Source organism: Lepisma saccharinum, chromosome 14, assembly GCF_977018435.1.
Source record: "Lepisma saccharinum chromosome 14, izLepSacc3.1, whole genome shotgun sequence".
Taxonomy (NCBI): Eukaryota; Metazoa; Arthropoda; class Insecta; order Zygentoma; family Lepismatidae; genus Lepisma; species Lepisma saccharinum.
The window spans coordinates 33,505,452-33,528,089 of record NC_139242.1 but is presented as its reverse complement, the minus strand read 5'-3'; the positions used below and the strand labels follow the sequence as shown (position 1 = coordinate 33,528,089).

Genomic DNA, 22,638 nt, shown 5'->3' with positions numbered 1-22,638 from the left:
TAGAGGCCCACCGTTTTTTCACAAAAATTCAAGAAACCATTTTATTAATGAATCGCTGCTTCATTCCTTTTATTTATTAATTATAATAATTACCATCAGTAATAAAGAAAATAACCAACTATTGCACGAGTGTCACAACACATTTTGTTTAGATAGGTTCTGTTATATATTAATTATAATAATTACAACAGTTACCATAATTAGCAATCAAGTGTACGCTCTTATGACATTAGCATCTTGAATAACACACATCAAAAGGGGTACCTGATATTCCCACCAAATGAGTTTTGCCTCCTATGTACATTACATATATGTTTTTATGAGCAAAAGTAATAAAGAAATATTGGGAACGTCCTAGGGAACAATTAAATTTATTTTAATTTTTTTATAAAACCTTCCACAGTTAAAAATCTAAAACTAGAGGTGGTGGGCCTGACAGCCTCTTCCCCTGTGTAAGCCAGGGTTAAGTGCAACCCACACGGCGCGCTACGACGCCAGAGGTCCCGGGTTCGAAACCCAACCAGGCATGGCTGTTATTTGTGAATGCGGCTTCATCAATTTCATCTAATCATACACCCCTCATCGTCGCGATCGTCGCGATTTATCAAAGTGGCAGAAAAGTGAGGATAAATAACAAGAATCAAATGTCAAATCTAAAGTGCAACCCAATTACGTAAGTTGAATTAAGTCGGAACTGCCGTAGTGCGAAGTGAGGGGCGTGGTGTCATTCGGTAAGAAACACTTACGTCAAATCACGAGAAAAATGAATGTAAAAGGAAAATAGAGCATTACAAACAAGATTGCTTTGTTTAACCTGAATTTATTTGGGGGTATGCAAATTTTGACGATTCCACAGCAAAATCTTGATTTTTTTAGAGTTCTTGTATTAAGTCCACTATACACAGAAGGCTAATCGGGACTGGACCTACAGTTTAAAGTAAAATCCGAACCACTCCGTGCCTGCACCCGAACCCGGGACCCCTTAATTACAAGGCGACGACGTTACCACCACAACCGGCGGTAAGCCTTTTAAAAACACTCAGTTCCTTCTTTTCGGAACTCTCCACGAATGCACTCAGTTGTCAACAACTCTCTCTCTCATGTAATACACCCCGAAACCTGTCTTTTTACAGGCTAACGGCCCTCTGGTGCTTGGACTTAGAGCGAAGATAATCCTGTAAAACTGTTGTCTTTATGTATGCTAAGAGGCCACATAACCTGAGCTTATTTCATAGGTATGGCACATTTTATAGCTTTTTTGGTGAATAAAGTGAAAAGTGCAAATATCCGAAGCACTGACACATCCATGGTTCTAATTTCGATCGATCAGGATCACATTACTTCCTTTTTGCCTGCAAAGGTGTCTAATATAACTTATAATCCATCTAGTACAGTCTTCCCGATGGCGTAATGGAGACGTCGTCGCCTTGTAATCAAGGGGTCCCGGGTTCGATACCCATTGGAGGCACATAGTGATTCGGATCCAACTTTAAACTGTAGGCCCAGTCCCATTAACATATCGGTCCATATAGTGGACTTAAAAAAAAAAGCACCTCCAACTAGTACTTCCAAGTTTTTCTTGGTAAATCGAATTATTTGCACTTGTATTCGAGTGAACCGGGTTCTCTGAGAAAACCACTCCCCATAAATCGATTTCCATGACCTAAAGGGGAGAATTGGGCGAAGCTTTAAATAAATAATCGTTGCAGTTGTCACGTGCTTTTAGTTCTTGCTGTAAAAGAACACGGGGGTAGTTAAGTTACTCCTTAACGTTATGCAAGCGTGTTAATCTAGACTGATCATAAACGGAGATAGCAGTGAAGGCCAAATGGGTAATAAGCAGTTATATGCGTACTTTTCTCCAGTTTATTAAACGAGAATAGAGTGTCAGAGATATTGCTTAACTTCAGTTCTAAAATATATATATTTTTTAATATTTGGAGTTCGCTTACGGAAATTTCCATTACTTTTTTTTTAAAGAATGAGAGTACAGCGTGTGTTTTTTAATGTTTGTGCTTTCTGTAACACACGTATCATTAAATTAGAATCATAAACGTGTCATAAGTTTTTGCACAGTGTATGTACAGTAGTCTCCTGTTCAGAAAAGGTGGCACATGTTTCAACTGTTCAACTCTATGAAGAATTCGTGTGCCATCAGTGACACGCGTTTTATCAATATCTGTGGAAATTAATGTCATTATTAAACTGTAAAATTAGATTAATGAGGTCAGACGTGTTAGGGAAGTGATTTTAGCAATTGGTTTAAGTTAAACGTGTCAATTGAAAGTTATTCTAATTAAAAGGAGCAAAATGTAACATCAGGGTGTCTACCAGTTTGCAAAATTGGGAAATCCGGGAATAGTAAGGGAATTTCTTTTCCCTTGGAAAGCCATGGAAATGTTAGGGAAATTTACAGTATTTCTCGAAAAGACATTATTTTAGTACTCGTGTAATCAAAAGTAGAATTTTGACCAAAGAAACAAGGACAAAGAAATGTTAAATTTGTTGCGGGCACACTATATTTTAGTTTGATATATGAGTGTTATCAGTAGTTACAGTAGAAATTGTAGGCTATATTATATACCGAAGGAAAAGAGTCGTCTTCTAAATTTTTTTCAATTATAAGTCTGGAAAATATTTATTCTTCGTTTGGAAATTTAGATTAATGAGGTCAGACGAGTGAGGAAAAAGTCATTAAATTTTAATTGATTGATTGATTTGTTTTATTATACTTCGCATTTTGTTGGAATTTTGTTTTCACGAAATTGTAGACACCCTGAACATCTGTGATTCGGAGAGGCTCTTGAACGAATGGTGGGATCGTATTTTTAGCAAAGGCAATATACGTCCTTTCTTGTCACTTTACATCGTCTTCTTAACCAGAACGTCAGGATTAATAATGGAAATAAGCAACTTTAATTAAGTCAGCCAACCTAAACATTTCTAAAAGGTTCCTGTGCTATATTTCGTAGTCCATTAACTCAAGCGAATATTCTATCAGATTTACTGGTTCTCCAGCAAACGCACAAATGTTCATTCAACGTCCCAGTCCACCTGTTTTCAAGTCATACATAACATGTTTATTGTCGCATGTATACACTAAAAGGATGTTGGCCTACGTAAGTGTAAATAGTGTTAGAATAAGACTTGTGTTTATTAGTGTAACAATTATGAATGAGACGTGTGTTTATTAGTGTACCAATTATGAAGTGTCAGCAGGTAGAGATTATAGGATGTGTGTTCTTCGTTAGCACTGCTACCAATGTTATGTAAATTGTGTTCGCGGAACTGACAGCATTTTCTTTTGTATTTTCAGATAAACGAACTAAGTCACGTTAACATCCCAGTTATGCTCCTGCCTGATGATTTCCGAGCCTATTCCAAGCTTAAAGTGGACAACCATCTCTTCAACAAGTATGTTCGTTTACCTACTTTTTCCATTGTAATAAGATTGATATTGCAAAATGCATATGCGTTCATGCGTACCCTTTTGTTAATACGTACAGTAGCCGGCAATAAAAATTGGACTCCTAGATCCTAAAGTACTGGCTTCCCTGCAAAGCATTGTGTGTGTTGTCTAACTATACGGCTATGGGCCGACTTCAATAGCAACTTTTCAATAGGGATTTCTGCTATCACCGGAGAGTTAGGCAACCCACACAACGCATCGCAGTTAAGTCAGTATTTCAGGATCTGAGTGTCCCATTTGTATTGCCGGTGACTGTACATAATGTTTCTTACGTTCGTACGTGTGTGTGTGTGTGTGTGTGTGTGTGTGTGTGTGTGTGTGTGTGTGTGTATATACACACACACACACGCGCGCGTCTATTTACGCTCCATTGGTGCCAGCTATAGCTAGCTTATAGGGAAAATATACACCGAAGCGAAAGGCGACACGTGTCGCTCAACAATCGAACACAGGCTAGTTCGGCTACGGCGTAAAACGTTGCTGCTGATTGTCTCCTACCAAAATGGCATATGTTGCATATCTCTGGCCGTATCTTTTGCGTAGCTTCAATGTGAGTCTTTCTTCTGACGTTGCACAGCGGACTCCTCCCACTCGACGCTTTTCGATCTTAGGGCACATGTGCAGTATGTTACAGCGCATGTGACGGCACAGTGTTTCTCCCAGTTTGCTCTAGTCCAGGATCGCAGACTATCATTTCGACTAAATCCACAGATGTGACGGTCGTGTGAGAACCTTAGCTGTAAATCGAACAGAAAATAACTTGGCTGCGTTTGAGCAAATTTTATAGGCGTGTACATAAACAGGTTTCTGAGCTTTAACACTTCACCCATGAAAAGGATCTGTTAACGTTTTTTCGAAATTTGCCAGCTTTTAAAACTTTTCTTAGGATATCTATACATATAGTGCCAAAGACCTGGGTGATACCAGGAATTTTTCCTTTGATGTCCTTGCAAAGTGCCTCTGGATATCACTCAGCATCTCTGTGAAGACACCCAAATGTCAATCTTCCACGTAGATTAACGCAGCTCTAGCGTCTGGAATCACAGCTAGTGATTTCTCCACGTTTGTTTATGATTGTTCATTCATCCATTTCATTTTGTCGCCATTTACCCTCATCTTGGATATTAGCCAAATGTGGTAGAAAACCGAAGTAAATTAAAACAAGTCAGTCACTCTTGGGGAGGGGACAAAGGCAACTGGATGTATTGATGACAGATTCACTATGCCCAAGATCGAAAATGTGTGGAGCCCTACCATGACAGTGCAATACACAAGGGTACAACTTTACTAACACTAAATATGTGTTGCAGATGAGAACATTCAGCACAACCGCCTTTGAGGCGATGGCTTGTCAATAGATGACGCACTAGCCTGGTCCAAAATTTCCAAAATGTGTAAATTTAGCAAGTTACTTCCCCAGTTGAGTAGAAATGGACCTAAAAACATCCCCTCGAAATTTGGGATCCGAGCGACGTTTCCCTGTCGGTTCCCACGCGTTTTTATTTTTCCCATAAGGATAACATGTCTAGAATGTAGACATCATCGTCGAACCTGCTCTATGACCCTGTCCGTTCACTTTAATGTTCTTTTAAAGTTGAGATCAAAGGTATACAGAAGGCCATGGAAGAGTCAGTCACAGAATACATATTCATTGCAGAAACATTACATTGGAAATATATACATAACATTATAACAAGATAATGTTAAAAAAAGAGTACAAGTCTCAACTTAAGTACTTTGTTAACATTAAGAAAGAGTTAGTCACAACTTAAGTACTTGCCAAACATTTGTTAGGCAAGTACATAACATCATAAAGGTAGTATTCTATATACAGGATGAATCAATAGTCCCTTAACGCCCCCTATAAATTGTAAAGAAGTTATGCTGGGTACAATTGGTCATGATAGAAACAGATTAGGCCCAGGGGAAACCATAGTTGTGTGTCAAGTGCGTACTGCATTTCTTTGAGCTCAAGTTTTTTTAAAAAATAAAGTGACCAGACCCTTTTGAAGGTCATAGAGCAGGTTCGGCCTGCTTACATTCTAGGTATATTATCCTTATGGGGAAAAATAAAAACACTTGGAGCACGGTCGGAAAATGTCGCTTGAATCCAAAACTTTGTGTGGGTTGTTCTTAGATCAATTGGCACCCAACTGGGGGGTTGACTTGCTTTCCTCTAAAATAAAAGGTGGGAATTCTTGCAAAATTTGTACCAGGCTAGTGACGTGTAGCCATCGCGTCAAGTCCCATCGCCCCTGTTATCTGTCTTCACTACACATTCAGCATCTATGAAATTCCTGGACATTCTACTCGATTCAAGACATTGTACGTCTTTCGTATAACTCTTGCCAAAGCTGTATTTTTCTCATGGCAAAGCTATTTCTGCTTTAGTTTTGGTGGTCAGCTAACATCACATTTATTATCGCTTCTCACTCTCATCGTTGATTTTTTTTAATGCAGCCATTGATTTTGTTCATGGCTGTCCGATCCTATTTACTGGCTTCATTCTTGTAAATTTTTAAGCCGATAATTGCAATATGACGGTGCGAACAAGAGAGTTCCGACGACAGAAATATGACATTTATGTAATAACGATGTGACAGTTTTTTAAAAGCTTTATATTTCTGAACTGTATTGAAACTTTCCCAGTGGTACGGTAAATCAAGGATTGACACCTTCATATGTAGGGTGTGTGCAGTGGTTATAGTTGTAATTAATAGCCTAGAAATTTGTTTAAAATATCTTTCTTGAATAACATAATTTTAAAGTAAATTGATTGATTGATTGATTTGATGTTTTAAGTTCACTTTATGCACAGTAAGGCTAATCGGGACTGAACCTACAGTTTAAAGTGGGATCCGAACCACTTGTGGAATTTTAAAGTAAAATTTTCAATCCTGACACACACATAGATGGCCAGAAGGCGGTTAAGGGGGCACCCCCCCCCCCCCCGGAAAATGAATGTCCACCTAAACTTATATATTTCACACATATAATGTCATTTGTCACAGTAATTTATGTTAATTATAATAAGAGCGTGCAGGAACACGATAACTTCAGACTAAAGGTGTATTTTTGAGGCGGCAACACTATTATGAGGGAATATATGTCTCGTTTGCCTCCCCCCAACCCTGGGAAAAATTACCTTGCCAGCCCCCCTTCCTGGAAAAAACCCTGCGGACACACTGTTTAGCATATGTTGGAATTACCTAGTAAGAAAGTTGCATTACACTTTTTTAAGTGTAAGCTTTTTGTGATGAGTATTTCGCAAAATGAAATTGAATTAATGTGTAAATGCAATGATTTTTGTTGTATTTTATTTCATTCTGAATTGTTCATGAAAATACACTACCATGAACCATGGCTTTGATTTGTTAAATGTGTTGTCGGCCTAAGGTGGAAAATATATTAGAGAACATATCTTCCTGTTCTTCCTTTAAAGGATAGCAGGTTTGAACAGTTCTCTAGCATACAGTCACTAATTGTGTTGTGATCATTCTGGTGGTAAAACACGGCTTCCTCATTAGCGACGATATGGTGGTCATGAATACACCACCTCTATGCTCGAATCTCCCTACCTCTTCCACGTGCAAAAGGTAACTTTAAAGGTTATTATATTTTTATAACATTTAGTTTCATATTATACTCTCGAAAACTGTCCCATGAAAAATGTTTCCTCTCAAAAAGGTCTTGGTGTTATCATCGATGAAAAGCTAAACTTCAATGATCACATTACATATACTACTAAATGAGCCATGCGTCTCCTTGGTATTCTGTACAGGTTCCCTGAAATCCAAAACCAATCGGCCATTAGCATATTTTTCAAACCCTTTATCTCTCCCATTCTTGAATTCTGCTCCCCGATCTGGACTATGGCTTCTAAAACTAATCTTTCCAGGCTTGATTCTGTCCTCAGCTTTTTCCTCGCAATTGCTCGCCATAGAATTCCTTCTGCCAGACACCTTCATAAAACAGATATTATGTCTATTTTGAACATCCAGTCACAACACACTAGTCACGAACTAGCAGACATGAAATTTTTGCATCAAATCATTAATGGCAAAATTAAAACTGAATTCCTTGTCAGCCAATTTCCTTTACGAGTACCCGCACGGCCAACCCGCAACGTAAAGCTCTTTCACATTCCCGCTACAAGGCTCTCTCTTCTACAGCGGTCTCTTTACTATGTGCTCCTCCACTTATATAATAACCTGCCTGTAAATACAGATATTTTCTTGTCAGAACACAGTTTCCGACAATCGCTAAGAATGTACGTGTAACAATTTCTATTTTTTTTCGTCTGCCATCTTGTATTTTCTTGTTTTGTTGTTGTTATTGTTATTTTTATTTTTATTATTATTTTCTTCTTGTTGCTACAGTTTCAGTATAAAATGGTATTTCAGTACTGTATCTGAAACTTTAAGTAAATAAAATAAATATTAAGGGGAACATGATGTTATCATGGACTTCTCGTGCAAATACCAACAAATAATTCTTGATAATACTTTCATTTTCCCGCTATCTTATGGGAATATTGATTCTTATATAATGCTGCATGATTCGTGGTTTGATTTGTTATGATTTTGATCTGAGCTCTATTAAGAACATACAAGACGACTTTGTGGAATGCTGAGAAGTTACCTTTAACCTTGCATACACACGCATCGTCAAGATTGTGAGACTTTTTTTTAAGTTTGTCCAGAATTATACGTTAATGCTTTAGTACTAAAGCGACTGGTAGAACTGGATTCGCTGATGCAAAATCAACGATGAAGAGAAAGAAAATTGTGAATGGGTTGTTAGGATGTGGTTTTTCCTGCGTGATTAATAGCAAGTCGACTTGATTAAACCAATCAAATTGTTTTGTCAGTGGGCGATGCAAGATTATATTTTTAGCAGATTGTAGGGAATGACGTTGCTTGGCAACCATCATTGTTTGGGAGCCTGCACAGTTGCTATGCAGTTAATGGGATAACATATCCGGCACAGTAATTTGGTATAACTAACTGCCTTCTTCTTTCTGGTGAAGACGAAACTCTTTGAGAAATCTCTTCTTCTCTGTGTGGAGTTGAAAGAAATGTTGATTACATTTGCTTTTTGCAGCGGAAGGAATTGTTTTGAACACAATTCTCTTTTGCACTGTCAGAAACTATCGTAAAATTTACAATATTTCAAGATAGCGAGGGGAATTCTTCCCTCTACTTGTTAAATATTGTACGGGCCTTTTACATTGTTTCTGATTAAGTATTGTAATGTCTCCTTAACTTTTTAATGTGTTCGTATATCCTGTGCACGTCCCAGCACAACCTTAGGATACACTCGTTACCTTTTTCAAGGTACTTTTTTATACCCCTTTTTTTAAAAAAACTTTAGGTGAGAATTTTAGATAAGAGGTACTTTTCCCATCTAGTGTGAAAAGTGCAAGAGTGTGCCTATTTGCTAAGCACCCCAAAATTTTTAACATACACAATACAATACCAAAACTGCACGTAACCATTTTTTTAAATTTATTTACGTGTACCGTAAATATATGTTTAAAAACATCATCATTGAAGTTACAGAAATGAGGTAATTTTGTGGACGGTAGCGAAAATGGATGGTCCTAGACTATAATTTCTTCAGTTAACGTTTTGATGTGTTTATTTGAATTCATTTCAATTTCACTACATGCGAAGAAAAGTTAATCGGGACTGGCCCTACGCTTTTAAATGGGATCCGAACCCGAGACCCCTTGATTACAAGGCGACTACGTTACCACTACTGCATCGGGGAGGTCTAGTCATGGATGCTCTCACTGTTAATCGAACCTAGAACCCATCTGCGCTTTAGAGAAATTCAACAGGATATCGAAAAGGGACTAAACATTCGTGGTCATGTTTAACTGCACATTCAACATGCGAAGCCCACACACAAAAAAGAGGCTAGAACCGCTGTTATTAAAATTACAAGAATTTAATGTATTCTCTTTGTACTGCAACTTTGGCTTCAGGCAAAAGCTTCCCCGATGGCTGCATCACATGCAACATTATGGCATTGATTTCTTCAGCGCGCGAGGAGAGAGGGGGAACAATCTCGAAACTGCGTGCGCGAACGAGTAATTGTGCATCGTGTTTTTTTTTTTTTTTTTGTGCATTTGTGCATCGTGAAAAGTATTTATTCTCTAGAGCTCTCCGCTGGTTTTATTTAATTACCCCCCTCCTCGAGTTGAGCCACGCATCAGCGGCGCTCCAGTTCTCGTGTGCGGGTTTTCGAAGTAGGCGTGGTTTTCGCAGTCTGCATTCGGTCTGCGGCACCAAAGTGGGTCCCATGCAGTCTGTGGCCGTATCTGCAACCTGTTAGCAAGCTGGAATCGGTCCTGAGTGGCTGAAGGTCGGAAGGATACCGGGCTCCTAGGAAATCCAAAAAAGAATGCTTCAGCTTGGCGGATTTTTTTTACAAAGCTGCTTATGAGAGGCTGGAAAACGAAAGCTGCTACCCTAAGCACCAGGACACGACTGATCAATAACTTCCGTTTCAAGTCTGACAAACAATTTCGTAACTACTGTTCCTACGGCCGTACTTTTCAGCTTGACGAAGAAAAGGTGCTGCTGTTGTCGAATTTTCAACCGTAATTTACAGCGTTTGCACACGCACCGATAAAATCGGTGGCATCTCCGAAACCGATATCGTCAGCACCAGAAATCAACGGGGGTTAATGGCACAGCTGCACACGTGGTCCCGCACGATACATTTTCCAGAACTACCACCGACAGGTGGGTATGCAGCCGGAGCTCCCCTCGACAAATGCAGTCCGACCGGATCGACGAACGCTCGCTATGAAAAAGACACAGACCCCAGTCATAAATTTCATGTGTGTCAAGGAAGAGGTTGTTTTATTAAAATTGCTCCCCCTCCTCACTTCGGGACAAAGCCATTGATTCTTTCGAAGGTCGCATGGAAGACCAAAGGGCTGGAATTGAGATTTTGCTTTCGTGAAACCTGTCTTTCACCAAATGGGGGGAGAGGAGCATTGCCTTCCAGAGATCTTGCAGTGATTGTTTCAATGATTTCGCATTCTGTGATGTACCCAGTAACGTCTTTATTTGTATCGCGGTTAATTTACTTCAAAGATGCAAGCATTTCTTGTTTACACTCCATAATATAATATTTGCTCGCAACCGTCAACTCTCCTAGCCTGAAGAGGAAACAGCAAGAAAATAAGAAAAATCTTTCTCTCACCACTCTCCTTTTTCTCCATCTCCGTTCTTTCTCCCTTTTTTATCAGTTGTGTGTTAAGCGCGCGAGCTCATCTAATAAAACATATCTGCGCTAATTTACAATGTGTTACCATGCAGTACATTGCGTACAATTGTTACGTTCTGTAGAGAATCATTAAGACACCAGTTCACTTCATACAGGTTAGTGCATCGGATTTGTAGTAAAACCACGAGTCTTTCGCAGGTTCGATCCCCACCACCGACTGAAGGAAATTTGTTCATCTCAAAACAAAATCGATTCTCTCGAAACACATCGATAGGTAAGGTAAGCTAAAAAGGCCAAAGCTACCCCCCTGCATAGCGAACACATGTGGAAGTGGTGATGTCAGCACCACGCTCCAGATACCCATTCTGGGAGGCTGGGCTAACCCCAGAGCCAATCCGCAATCACTCACCCCGGAAATTGATTCCAATGTCTCCCGCGTATTAGTAAGACGCTCTAAGTGATATAGAGTAGGTATATTGCAGAATGTCAAATTAAGATTACATGACTTCCCTGCTACCGCAAAACATTGATTTCAATCTTTTTTCACGTAATGCGAAGAACGTATGCCTTGTTAAAATTGGCATCATATTTGCCCTGTTGTTTGTATCGTCATTGAATTTTAATTAAAAGCTGCTCTTCTGTCGCATTACGTATTAAACCGTGTGACAACAAGATTCGTTGGTTCTTAAAAGAGGTTTGCCCTTAAATCGTACTGACATTCATTGTTTAGGACACAAATAGCCCAACCCGTGCAGGATTGTTGTCACTCCGCCAGTTTCTCGATACAGAGTTTCACCTTCTTTCCTAAAAGTGAACTTGGAAACAATTTTTTTTTGTTTGTCCTGGTGACCTTTTGGAAAGCAGAACTAAAGTAGAATGTTCTAAATGGTGGAGTTGTTTGATTGAAGATTCAGGTGAAGAATAGAGGTTCGAAACCCGATCAGAGGTACTAGATTCTGTTTCGAGTGAGATCCGTTTGGCTAGGTGGCCAAGTTCATTGAGTGGTCGAATCACGATTGTTCTGTTTACAGACCAATCCTTCCCCGAGTCGATTTGGGTAGGGGAAAAAAAGACTACTACTTCAACTCGCTAGTCCTGGGTTCTAATCCCGTTCCTCACCAACTCAGAATCAACGAATAAGACGACATAGGGGGGAAAAAGAAACACTTCCAGAATTAATTTTGCAGGCTGTTTCTGGAAATTTGCAGAAATGGGCTTTATACATTTATTATACATATAAACAGGTCTCTGATTCTTTCATTTGGGTCCTCTAATTTACCTCATGATGCTCTCTAATGTGACTCCACGACGAAACCTCACGTGGACGGAACCTCCTGATGCTTCGTAAACTGAAGTCCGTTGGATACACTTTCCACCATCTGTTCCACTCTCTCGCCCTCCACTAGAGAGGCCATATTTATACTACCTCCCTCGTCGATTGGGGAGGGCTACTAGTTCAAATTCCATTGGTTACTTTGAAAGCTACGCTCTTGAGAACTCATGGAAGATCCAATAAATTACAGAATATACACTCCTCACACAAATTTGGAATATTGTTATATTAGGCACAACAAGTTTGAAAGAATATTATTATATTAGGTGATAGGCACGGTGGCATATGTCGGCGAAAGGACAAGAACGTCCACCAGACAGATACCATGTATTATTTCATTCCAAGGCCGTGTCTGTCACCTATTGTCTAATATAACAATATTCAAAACTTTTTGTGAGGAGTGTATATACGTCTATGTATCTTCTATATACAGGGTGAGTCACCTAAAATTACCACCGGAAATATTTCGTGAACAACAATAAATATTGAAAAACTGCTTTCGCAGATATAAAGGTGTCAGAGGTGCTCATGAAATGAGTGGACACAATGCGCTCAACTACGTAAGGAAATATGGTTTTCAACACAGACTTAGTTTTTTTTAATGCAAACCTAATTTTATTTTTAGCTCATTTGAAAGTACGGAAAATTCATTAAGAATGGCTTTTGTTACATTGTAATATGTCAAATAGTTCTCAAGTAATTGTAACGTGAAGTTGACGCTTAAAACAAACATACCCCCCTTTTGACGCCATTCGTGTATCGTAACAAACATATTACTCTTCTGCATACTGTGCGTTGTGCTTAGGAAAGTTGTTACGTTCGAACAACTGCGAGTTACGATAAAATGTGTAGTACCATGAGTAAGCTTTGACAAATTATCTAGAAGGGTCTGATATATCTTTCCGAGTTAACAAATATTTTTACATTAAAAAGTATAAATTTTAAATTGGCGTTCATTCATTTACGTCATAATTTTTAGTACATCGGAACAATCAACTTTTCTCGTTTGGTCATGACAAATCATTAAGTTTTCGACTATTAAACTTTGCACCTTATACATTTTTTTCTTTTTTTTCAAATTGATTTATCAAATTTATCAAATAAAGCAAGGGCGTAACAAAGTACACTGATTAACGAGACGTTTGTGATAGTGTACTTACGTCACAACTGTTGCTGAGAAAATAGGATTTTCAAACTCTGTAAAGGCCGAGATGATACTTATCTATGGCGAGTGTAGGAAAAATGCAGCATAAGCGTGCGGTCTGTATGCACGACAGTATTTAAAATGCTCTGCTCTGCCGACAGGCATAGTGGCGATGTGCATTCACACTCAACTTCACGTTACAATTACCTGAGAACTACTTGACGTATTACAATGTAACAAACGCCATTCTTAATTAATTTTTCCGTACTTTCAAATGAGCTGAAAATAAAATGGGGTTTCCATTTAAAGAAACCTAAGTTTGTGTTGAAAATCGTACTTGCTTACGTAGTTGAACGTATTGTGTCTACTAATTTCATAAGCCCCTCTCATACCTACGTATCTGCGAAAGCAGTTTTTCAATATTTGTTGTTTTCACGAAACATTTCCGGTGGTAATTTAGGTGACTCACCCGGTATATAAAAATGGATGTGTGTGTGTGTATGTATGTTTGTTCCGGCATAACTCTCGAACGCCTGCAGCAATTTTAACCAACTTGGTACACATATGACTTACAATCTGGAAAGAAATAGGGGGGGGGGGATTTAAGACGCCCCTAGGGGTGGTGGTGGAAAGAGGGTGACATGTATGTAAAAATAATTGAAAACGACCGATATTAGTGTGGAATCCATAGTTTTCAGGATCGCTAAGATGAATAGTGACACTCCCGATGCCGTTCAATTTATGTATTCTTGCTCCTGAAGGTGAAACTAAGAATGTTGTTTATAATGAAGTTTTGAGTTAAATTAATATTATAGTGAATTTGTAAAAGATTTTACTTTATAATTTCTATACTGCACTTATACTTTTAAATACCTGTAAATAAAATTAGTTACATTTTACACTATAGTTACAGTTCATTATTTTTCTGTCTAATTAATAAAAGATTGGGATAAATAAATACCCGGGCAACGCCGGGTAATTATCTAGTTGGAAATAAATGTACCCTAATTTACGATCTGGCCAGATCTCACACACGAGAATGAAATAACAATACAAACACTGATTTATACAATTATACACAAAGACAAATACTGTTTGCAACACGACCTCTTTCCTGAAAGTTTCAGGTTCGAATCTTGCTTTGAGCATGTGTGTTCCTTTGTAAGCGAGACCTTCCCGATGAAGTGGGGGTAACGCGATCGACTTGTACTCAAGAGACCGTGAGTTTGATCCCGGCGGAGGCACACAGCGTGGTGGTTCGGATCCCGACCAGCCGATCTAACGTGTAATGTTAACTTGGAGCATACTTTGTCCGTTGTGAATGTCTGTTCGTTAACTTGATCTAATCACAGCTCATCTTGATCGTCGCGATTAGTCAAAAGTGGGATAAAAGCGATGCCAAACAAAGGAAATCCAAATACCAGAAGGAAGGAAGCTGCTGACGTGTTACGCATGCGACAGCTGACGGGATCACGTGGTTCGTCAGCAGATGTCCGTGGCTCTTTGCTAGAAATAAACGAACACTGCAGGCCATCCTTCTCGCTTGTTTTGGCCACACTTTGAAATCGCCACACAATTACATACCAAAACCCAACCAGAAATCGAGTAGAGCTAACTGGCCAAGTTCAAGTCAAGTGCTATTCCCTTCTGCTGTGTAGCAGTTTATTCCTGATTCAGGTATGCTCAACTCGGGAACTCATCTTTAATAGATGGATATTTCAGAGAAAAGCCTTCACAACTCAAGACATCCTACTAATTGCCTCTGGAAGAATGAATTGGCGTTTGAAATAGTTGACATTAAGCATACCTGTCTGGCAACCTAACCTAACCTAACCTAGAAGCAAAAGATCTGCAGTACACTCAAAAGAAACTTCCCGTACACCAGAGTACTCTTTTCTGCAAATTATATACACAGTGTAACGTGCAGTGACATTAAGAACCTCTCCAAAACCTACTCTTACCTCCCCTCTTCCCTCTCGAGGCAGCGGTTCCTTAGTTGGGAACATTCCACTTCAGACATTCCACGCAAATATATCAGTTCCTGAATTGGGACAGTACCCTGCAATCCACGTCACTTGTCTTGTTATTATTGTGCTTTAATTGTAGTTTCAATACAAGTTATTACTCTTTGTGTGTAGCTCATACTGGCTAATAACCAGATATGTTAATAAAAGCTTTCAGTACTAACGTATACATCACAAGGTTTATCCTGGTACCCAGTAGCCTACGCAGGATTTCATCAACGGGGGGTTATTTCTAAAACTTTCTCCAAATTCACATTGCCATTGTTTTATTATACTTTAATTAATTAATAATACTCATAATTAATTAATAATACTTATAATTAATTAATTAGTTTAATTACTACTAATGCAGCTGTTGTTACTACTAATATCACGACTGTTATTAAGTAGTATTTAGTGTTTTAGAGATCTACATCTAAATATATTTATGAAAGCAATAGAACAAATTTACATTCGTGTAATTCGATTGGTAACAAATTCTAGGAGCATTTTTGTTTCTTTGTTACGAAATAATTGTCTAGTCAATGTTTATTTTTATATGATAGTTGAGACATTTTAAGTGTGAAGAAAATCCATAAAAAGAAGCAAATATATTAAATTAATTGAAATAATCAAAATATGAAACTCATCTAGCCTGAAAACCTCGCGGGAGATCCGGGTTCGATTCGCGGAATTGGTTGGAATTTTTCCAGCCTTGTCCCCGCACCCACCCTCATATCAATGGGTACCTGAGAGCAATGCTGGGGGATAAAGGCTGCCGGAGCATGGTGCTGATCATATTACCCCCAAAATGGCCGAGATCGAGAATGTGTGGGGCCCCACCACACCACTACATGCGCCTTAATGGCACGGTGCTATATGCACGGGGAAATTTACATTACCTTTACCTATGGAACTAACCCAGGATGATGAGGCGCGATGTAGAATACATGTTGCTAAATTCCACTGACGTGAGTCTAATTCTTGCGTTCAAAAGTAAGTTTAAAGACATTCCAACACATTTATCACTTCTAGGTGATTCACAAAGCACTTCTTCAACATTATTTAATGATGTGGATGTAGACTCAGCATCACTTGAGAGTTCACAAGGGGATGCGAAAGCAGTACCTGTAAGAACGTTTGCAATAACGTCGGCACACTGTGACCAAGTAAGGAACTTTCACAATTCTCGCGCGAGTCACTGCGCGACTTTTCGAAAAAAAATTCAAAATTGAACTTTGCGGCTGCTTAGATTGTTTAGACATACTGACGGATCCCAAACTACATTGTAAAGATTTATGAGAAATGCGCCAATGCCGCTCTCAAAATCTACTATGCACGTGCACGATAATTCACATCTGGATTGTCTCGCTGTTCTTACCAACAAAACATTTCACAATTGTTAAGCTTATTGTAATTCGAATTCAGAAATTCAAACGTACCGCGTAAACAATGGGAAGGCGGACTGGTGATTGTGTATTCTTGTTGGCTTAGCATTTGTCTACATTAGCAGATTACAACGAACCAAGAACTTTATTTAGTTAATGCTCTTGTTCACATAAAAAAAAAATACATGTTCGTTGAACATTGTTGCAACTGATATACAAAACTTTTTTCTTTTAAATCATAGTTGCCCTCATGTTTAATTTTCAAGAATTCGTGTTTATTTTCTAGGCATTCACTACTAAAGATGCGTGTGTTTGAAATGTGCTTTTCTCCATGCTGCATGGGAATAATAATTAAAATTATTATTATTATTATTATTACTGTCGCAGATCTTTGACTGTGATAAATTAGCCATTTTAATTTTTTCTACAGCTTTTTCCATAATATTTCAAAAGCTCAAGGGGGTTTTTAAACCCGGTAAACCCCTTCCCCCTTGCGTACGCCACTGCTGGTACCGCTCCCGCCACTCGGTGGCCTGTGCTGGAAGACCTTGTCAGGCATCACGTGAGTGCTTGAAGCCACTGACAGGGGCGCTAGAGACAACACGTCCATTGTTCTCTGCCAGCGAGAGCTCGCCGTTCCCTTTAGGAGGAGAATTTGAGTACTTTATGGCCTCGTTTGCTCCATCTATAGATCAACCAACTTATTTGAAACCCTCACCTTTCTAGTTGGTTACGTAGTTCAACACAGAATTGTCTACTTTGTTGATTTGATGTTACGTAGTGTATTTGGTATCTTCATTGTTTACACTACGTCCTGGAGCAGTGTTCAGTGTAATGTGTGATCAATTACCTTGGACGTCGTAAATTCTGACATTTTCTTCTTTGTTTCCGTGTCACCCGATCATAAAAAAGCAAGCGGAACCAAGATTTCTCTTGAGCCAATTGCAATGGATACCCAAATATGAATATCTTCAACCCATAGATATCTTTGCTCCTCCATAGAGCATGGTGACCAGGAGTTCGGTATGTTTAATTTCCACTTCTTCCTCCATCAAGACAAAGGACAGAGGAGCAGAACTCCTTTATAACCATCCCTTGCTTGCTGGACACAAAGAGCATGTGGCAAATAATGTACCATATCTTGCTTCAACATTCTCAGCATTGAATGCATTTAGCTGGCGAAAGTCTCACAGTAGATGATGACATAATGAATCACTCAAAATCTAAATATATTTATAATAGTGCGAGCTCCAAAAATGCATCAATCAAGTTAAAATTTTACTCGCAAGTAAGTCGATACTAGAGGACAAAAATAAGGTATGTGGAGAAAAGTTTTGAGCTACTTCAGTTTTTGCTATAATAAATTGGACCACCCTACTGTACCGAGATAAGCCTTCTGGCCTACATACCTGTATTATTGATATCTCTTAAAGGACTTTTCGTTCATTCCTTTCGTCATTATTTGGAATGGCTTCAAAGCGGGAAAAGAGAGAATTTGCAGCGAAATCTTGCTATCTCCTAATGGCTTGTCCTCACACGGGAACAGCTGCGACAGAAAGCCTGAATGAATAAGCCAGGAAGAACCAACAACCCCCTTTGCCCTACTCGCCTATACAGGGTAGATATAAAAAGCGGGAATTAGCTAATCGGCTTTTAGAGCATCAATTTCCCGGCTCTTTCTGAGACGAAAGGTTTTATTTCTCGCCCTCCTACTCCATGCGATGAATAAAGACTCTGAGACCCCCTACCGTTTCTTCCATCAATTCTTTTTAATGTTATATATAGAGTTGGGGGAGAAAGTTAATTTCCCACCGCGTCGGCAGAAATTTTTTTTATGCTCTTAAACAGCAGACAACAGATGTTTTCGGCCTGATTTTTACTCTTGTGATAAATAATAATAATACCAATGAAAGCATTGTTGTTCCCATCATTCCCGTAATATAGGTGCAGTGAAATTTCCCTCTGCGCAGGGAAATTCAGGCAAAATTTTCAGTGAAAAGGGAATTTAATGAAAAATATAAATTATTTTGGGAAATTTGAAGACATTCAGTTTCTTTCTTATACTGGGACCACAGGCAAAAAGGACCTGCGCAGAACTGCGTGTCCTGTGCATCCTGCTCGCGCGGGTAGGAGAGGACAAGAGTGGAGCAGGCTTTCGTATGGCCAAAGTTGCACGGATGGAGGGGAAGAAAATAAATTTTATTTGTGGTCCCTCTATATCATTATTTATTATCCACAAAAATGAGACACTTTAAAATTTGGCTTGCGAACAATTAATATTTTTCTATTATTCTCTAACTTGTAAAGTTTATAAAACAGCGAATACAAACCTAATGTTTATGAAACTATTTACACTCGCACTACGCTGCACGCGAGACATTACAGCTGGAAGCAAAGCAAAACTATTTTACCCATATACGTTAGCTGTAATCAGCCGTACACGTGAAAACTCGAGTAAAACGGAGCTGGCTTGGTGTAGGAAAAAAGGAATATTTAAATACAAGAAATCTATTTATACATACACTCATATACATTCAGGAAGGAGGGTATAAAATTTGGGCCCTTAGGCTATCCTTTAAACTTCAAAACTTTAAAATATAGACACTTTGATTAAAAAGTTTTCATTAAACCTAGTTTTGGTTTGTAAGCGCCATTCAACACTAATACCGCACACGCCGCGAACTGAGAAACAAGAATGTCAATGTTGATTTCAACCGTCCCTCCACTTGACTTTCAATTGTTGGCATTCAAGATGTTTACATTCGTTTCTTCGAAGAACAGTTGTTTATATTCGAGCACTGTTACGTGAGCTCTGAAAATAGGGTTATGATATGGAGTTATTTAAACGCTAGAGACCCAACCCCTTCCTTCCACCTTCTTTCATGAAATAAGCACGCAAGAGGAGTTAACATGTTTTATTTTGCTGTTATCACAATATTAGGGGTTTTTAATTGTCGATGCTCACTTCTGCCCCCTCTTATCCAGTGGGTTCACAGGATGTTACTGCAAATTCCTGCCACGCCACTGGTTCATTATTGTTATTATTATTATTATTATTATTATTGTGTAATGGCTGCATTCATAGTTGATCGTAACGCATCGCTGTTGCGATATCTTAATTACTAGAACTTCTGCTGGAATAATACATGGAATTCACAAACAATAAAGACAGAGCTTGCATAACCATTTTTTTACATCATGTTGCTGCCTCGCATGCTGATAAGGAAATCACACCTGCTATTGCTACAATTGCTGTTTTCCACATATAAGTGTGTATACTTTTCCTTGTATGGAAAGGGGAATATGCTTCTACCTTTAACCTTTCTTTAATCTACAACCTCGTATCTATACCTGCCAGTAATGAATTTACAGAGTATTTTCAGTATTGGCGAAGACAAAAATAGGATCCGGCCTCCGTGGCGGAGTGGTTAGCACATCGCGCTACGACGCCAGAGGTCCCGGATTCGAATCCCCGCCTGGGCATGGGTATTCTTGGTGAGTGTCCTTTCGTCAATTTCCCATCAGTCATTCCCATCTTCGCGATTAGCCAAAGGTGGCATAAAAGCTAAGTTCGTTAAACCAAATCAATCAAAATAAGTAGGATGTAAAGTTGATTTTCGGTAAAACGTTTTGATTTCTATACTTGTCTATTTCATACAATCAGTGTACTGAAATGCATAGTTATTCAGTGTTGTTACTAACGTTTACACACAACAGTTAGGGCTAATTTTTAGTCATAAAGTTTGTTGTGTTAATTCTGATAAAAAAAAGGCCTTCATTTTTGGAATTTTGAAAACTGTGGAACTATTTATTCTTTGAATTAAATGATAAATTAACCTTGTTCCTGTATTTTACACTATTTTTCCAACTTAACATGTATGTTACGCCCTCCCTTGCCCGGGAAAACAAATGCTACCACTACCTAGATAGAGGCGGCAAAATCTCCCTCGGACAAGCGAAATAGCGTTACGGTCCAGGTTAAGTTCGTGTGTAGGAACCGGTGACCGACAGTGCATAGTGATAAGCCATATCGAATAAAAACAAAGACATATGTACTTTCAAATTACCACCTCTTTACCTGTAGCCGGGAAGCGGCTAGCTGCATACCTGAAAATCACGGGTAGCGACATGCATACGAAAATGATATAGCCCAAAATTAACATGAAAATAAAAAGTATATTCTATTCATCACCAACAAAAAATGGAATTATTACAGGTCCCCACACTTGCACTCTCACATTCTCTCTCAGATTCAATCCTCATGGGGTCATCGACACAAGAAATTATACATGACATGTACAGGTTTTATCACGACAAGCCCTAATTATTGCATTCTCAATTAATTTTATCTTACTTTTTGTCTAATCAGGTCATTTGTGATTTTGCTCCAGTGCTACTTAAATCCTAGCCAGCCCTTACTTAAGTTCACCTTTTGTTTTTAAAAAAGAAACTAGTCGGCGCGGTGACCATACATTACTTGACCAGTATAAACAAAGGCGTCTCAACGGAAATTCCATTCACGTGGGCGGACGTTTTCCTTTTACAAGACCTCACGTGGTTCAAACATAACAAATAACCTCCGTTGAGTGACGCAAACCTATACTCGCTAGCAGGCGGGACTTAAACACTTCGCCGCGACGAGCAATTCACATTACCAGGCAAATACTTTTACTAAATAATCACACATGCGGCCTGACATAGCTAGCATTGACACATAAAAATGAACAAACCTCCAGTAGATTAAACAATTAAGTGGGCGGCGCTTTCTCTAATAGTACGCACTTTAAACAAATACAAAGGAGCACAAACAACAATAAATTTAAGACCATTAAAAAAATATCACAAGGAATAAGAAAAATTGACCTGAGACGAATAAATTACAAATGACAAGCGCGACGGGAGTTTGGTATGAAGTTCGAGTTGAGTGGGCGTTTTCTAAATGTCGACGAATTTCAAGGGCGTTCTCTAAATCAATCGGGCCGTCACGTGTTAAGGTTCACACAGATGAATACTTTACCATCTCTCAGCTTCCGGGGTGCATCCTGGCGTCTTTATGGGCGATTGAAAACACATAGTATCCACGCGAAAGGTTTCTTTGGTCGCGACGATGAAGATGCGAAAAGGATTCAAACACCTAGTTCCCCGGCTCCTCTTCCTCTCGGGATCGGTGGATCTCCGTGGTATGGCGCGGTTCGGACGTCGCATCTGAGCGGTCGTTGTAGGCGTCGTCGGCGTCGTCGGGGCGTCAACATCTCTCTCTACGTCTCTCTGTCGCGGCTGGTAGGCGTCGTCGGGGCGTCAACATCTCTCTCTACGTCCCTCTGTCGCTGCTGGTAGGCGTCGTCGGCGTATCAATAGGGCGGCGTTCGACGTTCTCTCTCTCTCCATGGCGGCGGATAGGCATCATCGGCGTAGTTTCTTCTGACGTCGGGCGAATCGACGTAACGCCCTCATCTCCTTTCTTCCTCTAGCCCGCCATAGTTTCCGGTGTTCCTTGTTTCTCAAAAATTATAAATGGCGTAAGGTAATCACGGAAACACGGTTTCGCTTCAACTTCCCCCAGCGGTTGAGGTAGGCGCACTCGTGTAGACTTACTGCCTATCACACACACTGGTGTTCGCACAACACAACAAAGTCCACTGTACACGAAAGGTAGCGCGAAGGTGCTCTCGTTCCAAGAATCGCGGCAAAACTGTATATGGAGACTTAGCACGGAGCTGCTCTCACTACAAGGATCGCGGTAAGACTGTGTATCGAAAAACCATGTCCTTCGTTTTATTTGGATTTTGAAAAAGGACGCTAGGCGCACGTTGGAGCGACGCTTCCGGAGAGGTTATTTCACCACGCTCTATTGTCTCCAAACTAGGACGGACCGTGTCCGACGTTTACTTGTGCGGATTAAGCTTCCGCCTGGCTGTCGCCCATAGCTCAATTGCAATCGCTGTCCACAAACTGATCAATTAGAACCGATTTGATCTGGCGTCCGTAATTGTCGCTTGATCGTGACGAAACTCCACACATCCGTCCTTGCACACATGCCGCTGCGTTGGTATAAGTTT

At 39.5% G+C, this 22,638-nt stretch overlaps 1 protein-coding gene across 1 annotated transcript in view; it reads left to right on the top strand.

The window, feature by feature from the left end:
• The window catches only part of PIP4K (phosphatidylinositol 5-phosphate 4-kinase), a 119,379-nt gene that overhangs the window by 53,765 nt on the left and 42,976 nt on the right, over positions 1-22,638 (top strand). Inside the window, exon 2 of the mRNA XM_083135362.1 lies at positions 3,317-3,414. Coding sequence (XP_082991488.1) covers positions 3,317-3,414 — 98 coding nt within the window. The remainder of the gene's footprint in view (positions 1-3,316; positions 3,415-22,638) is intronic.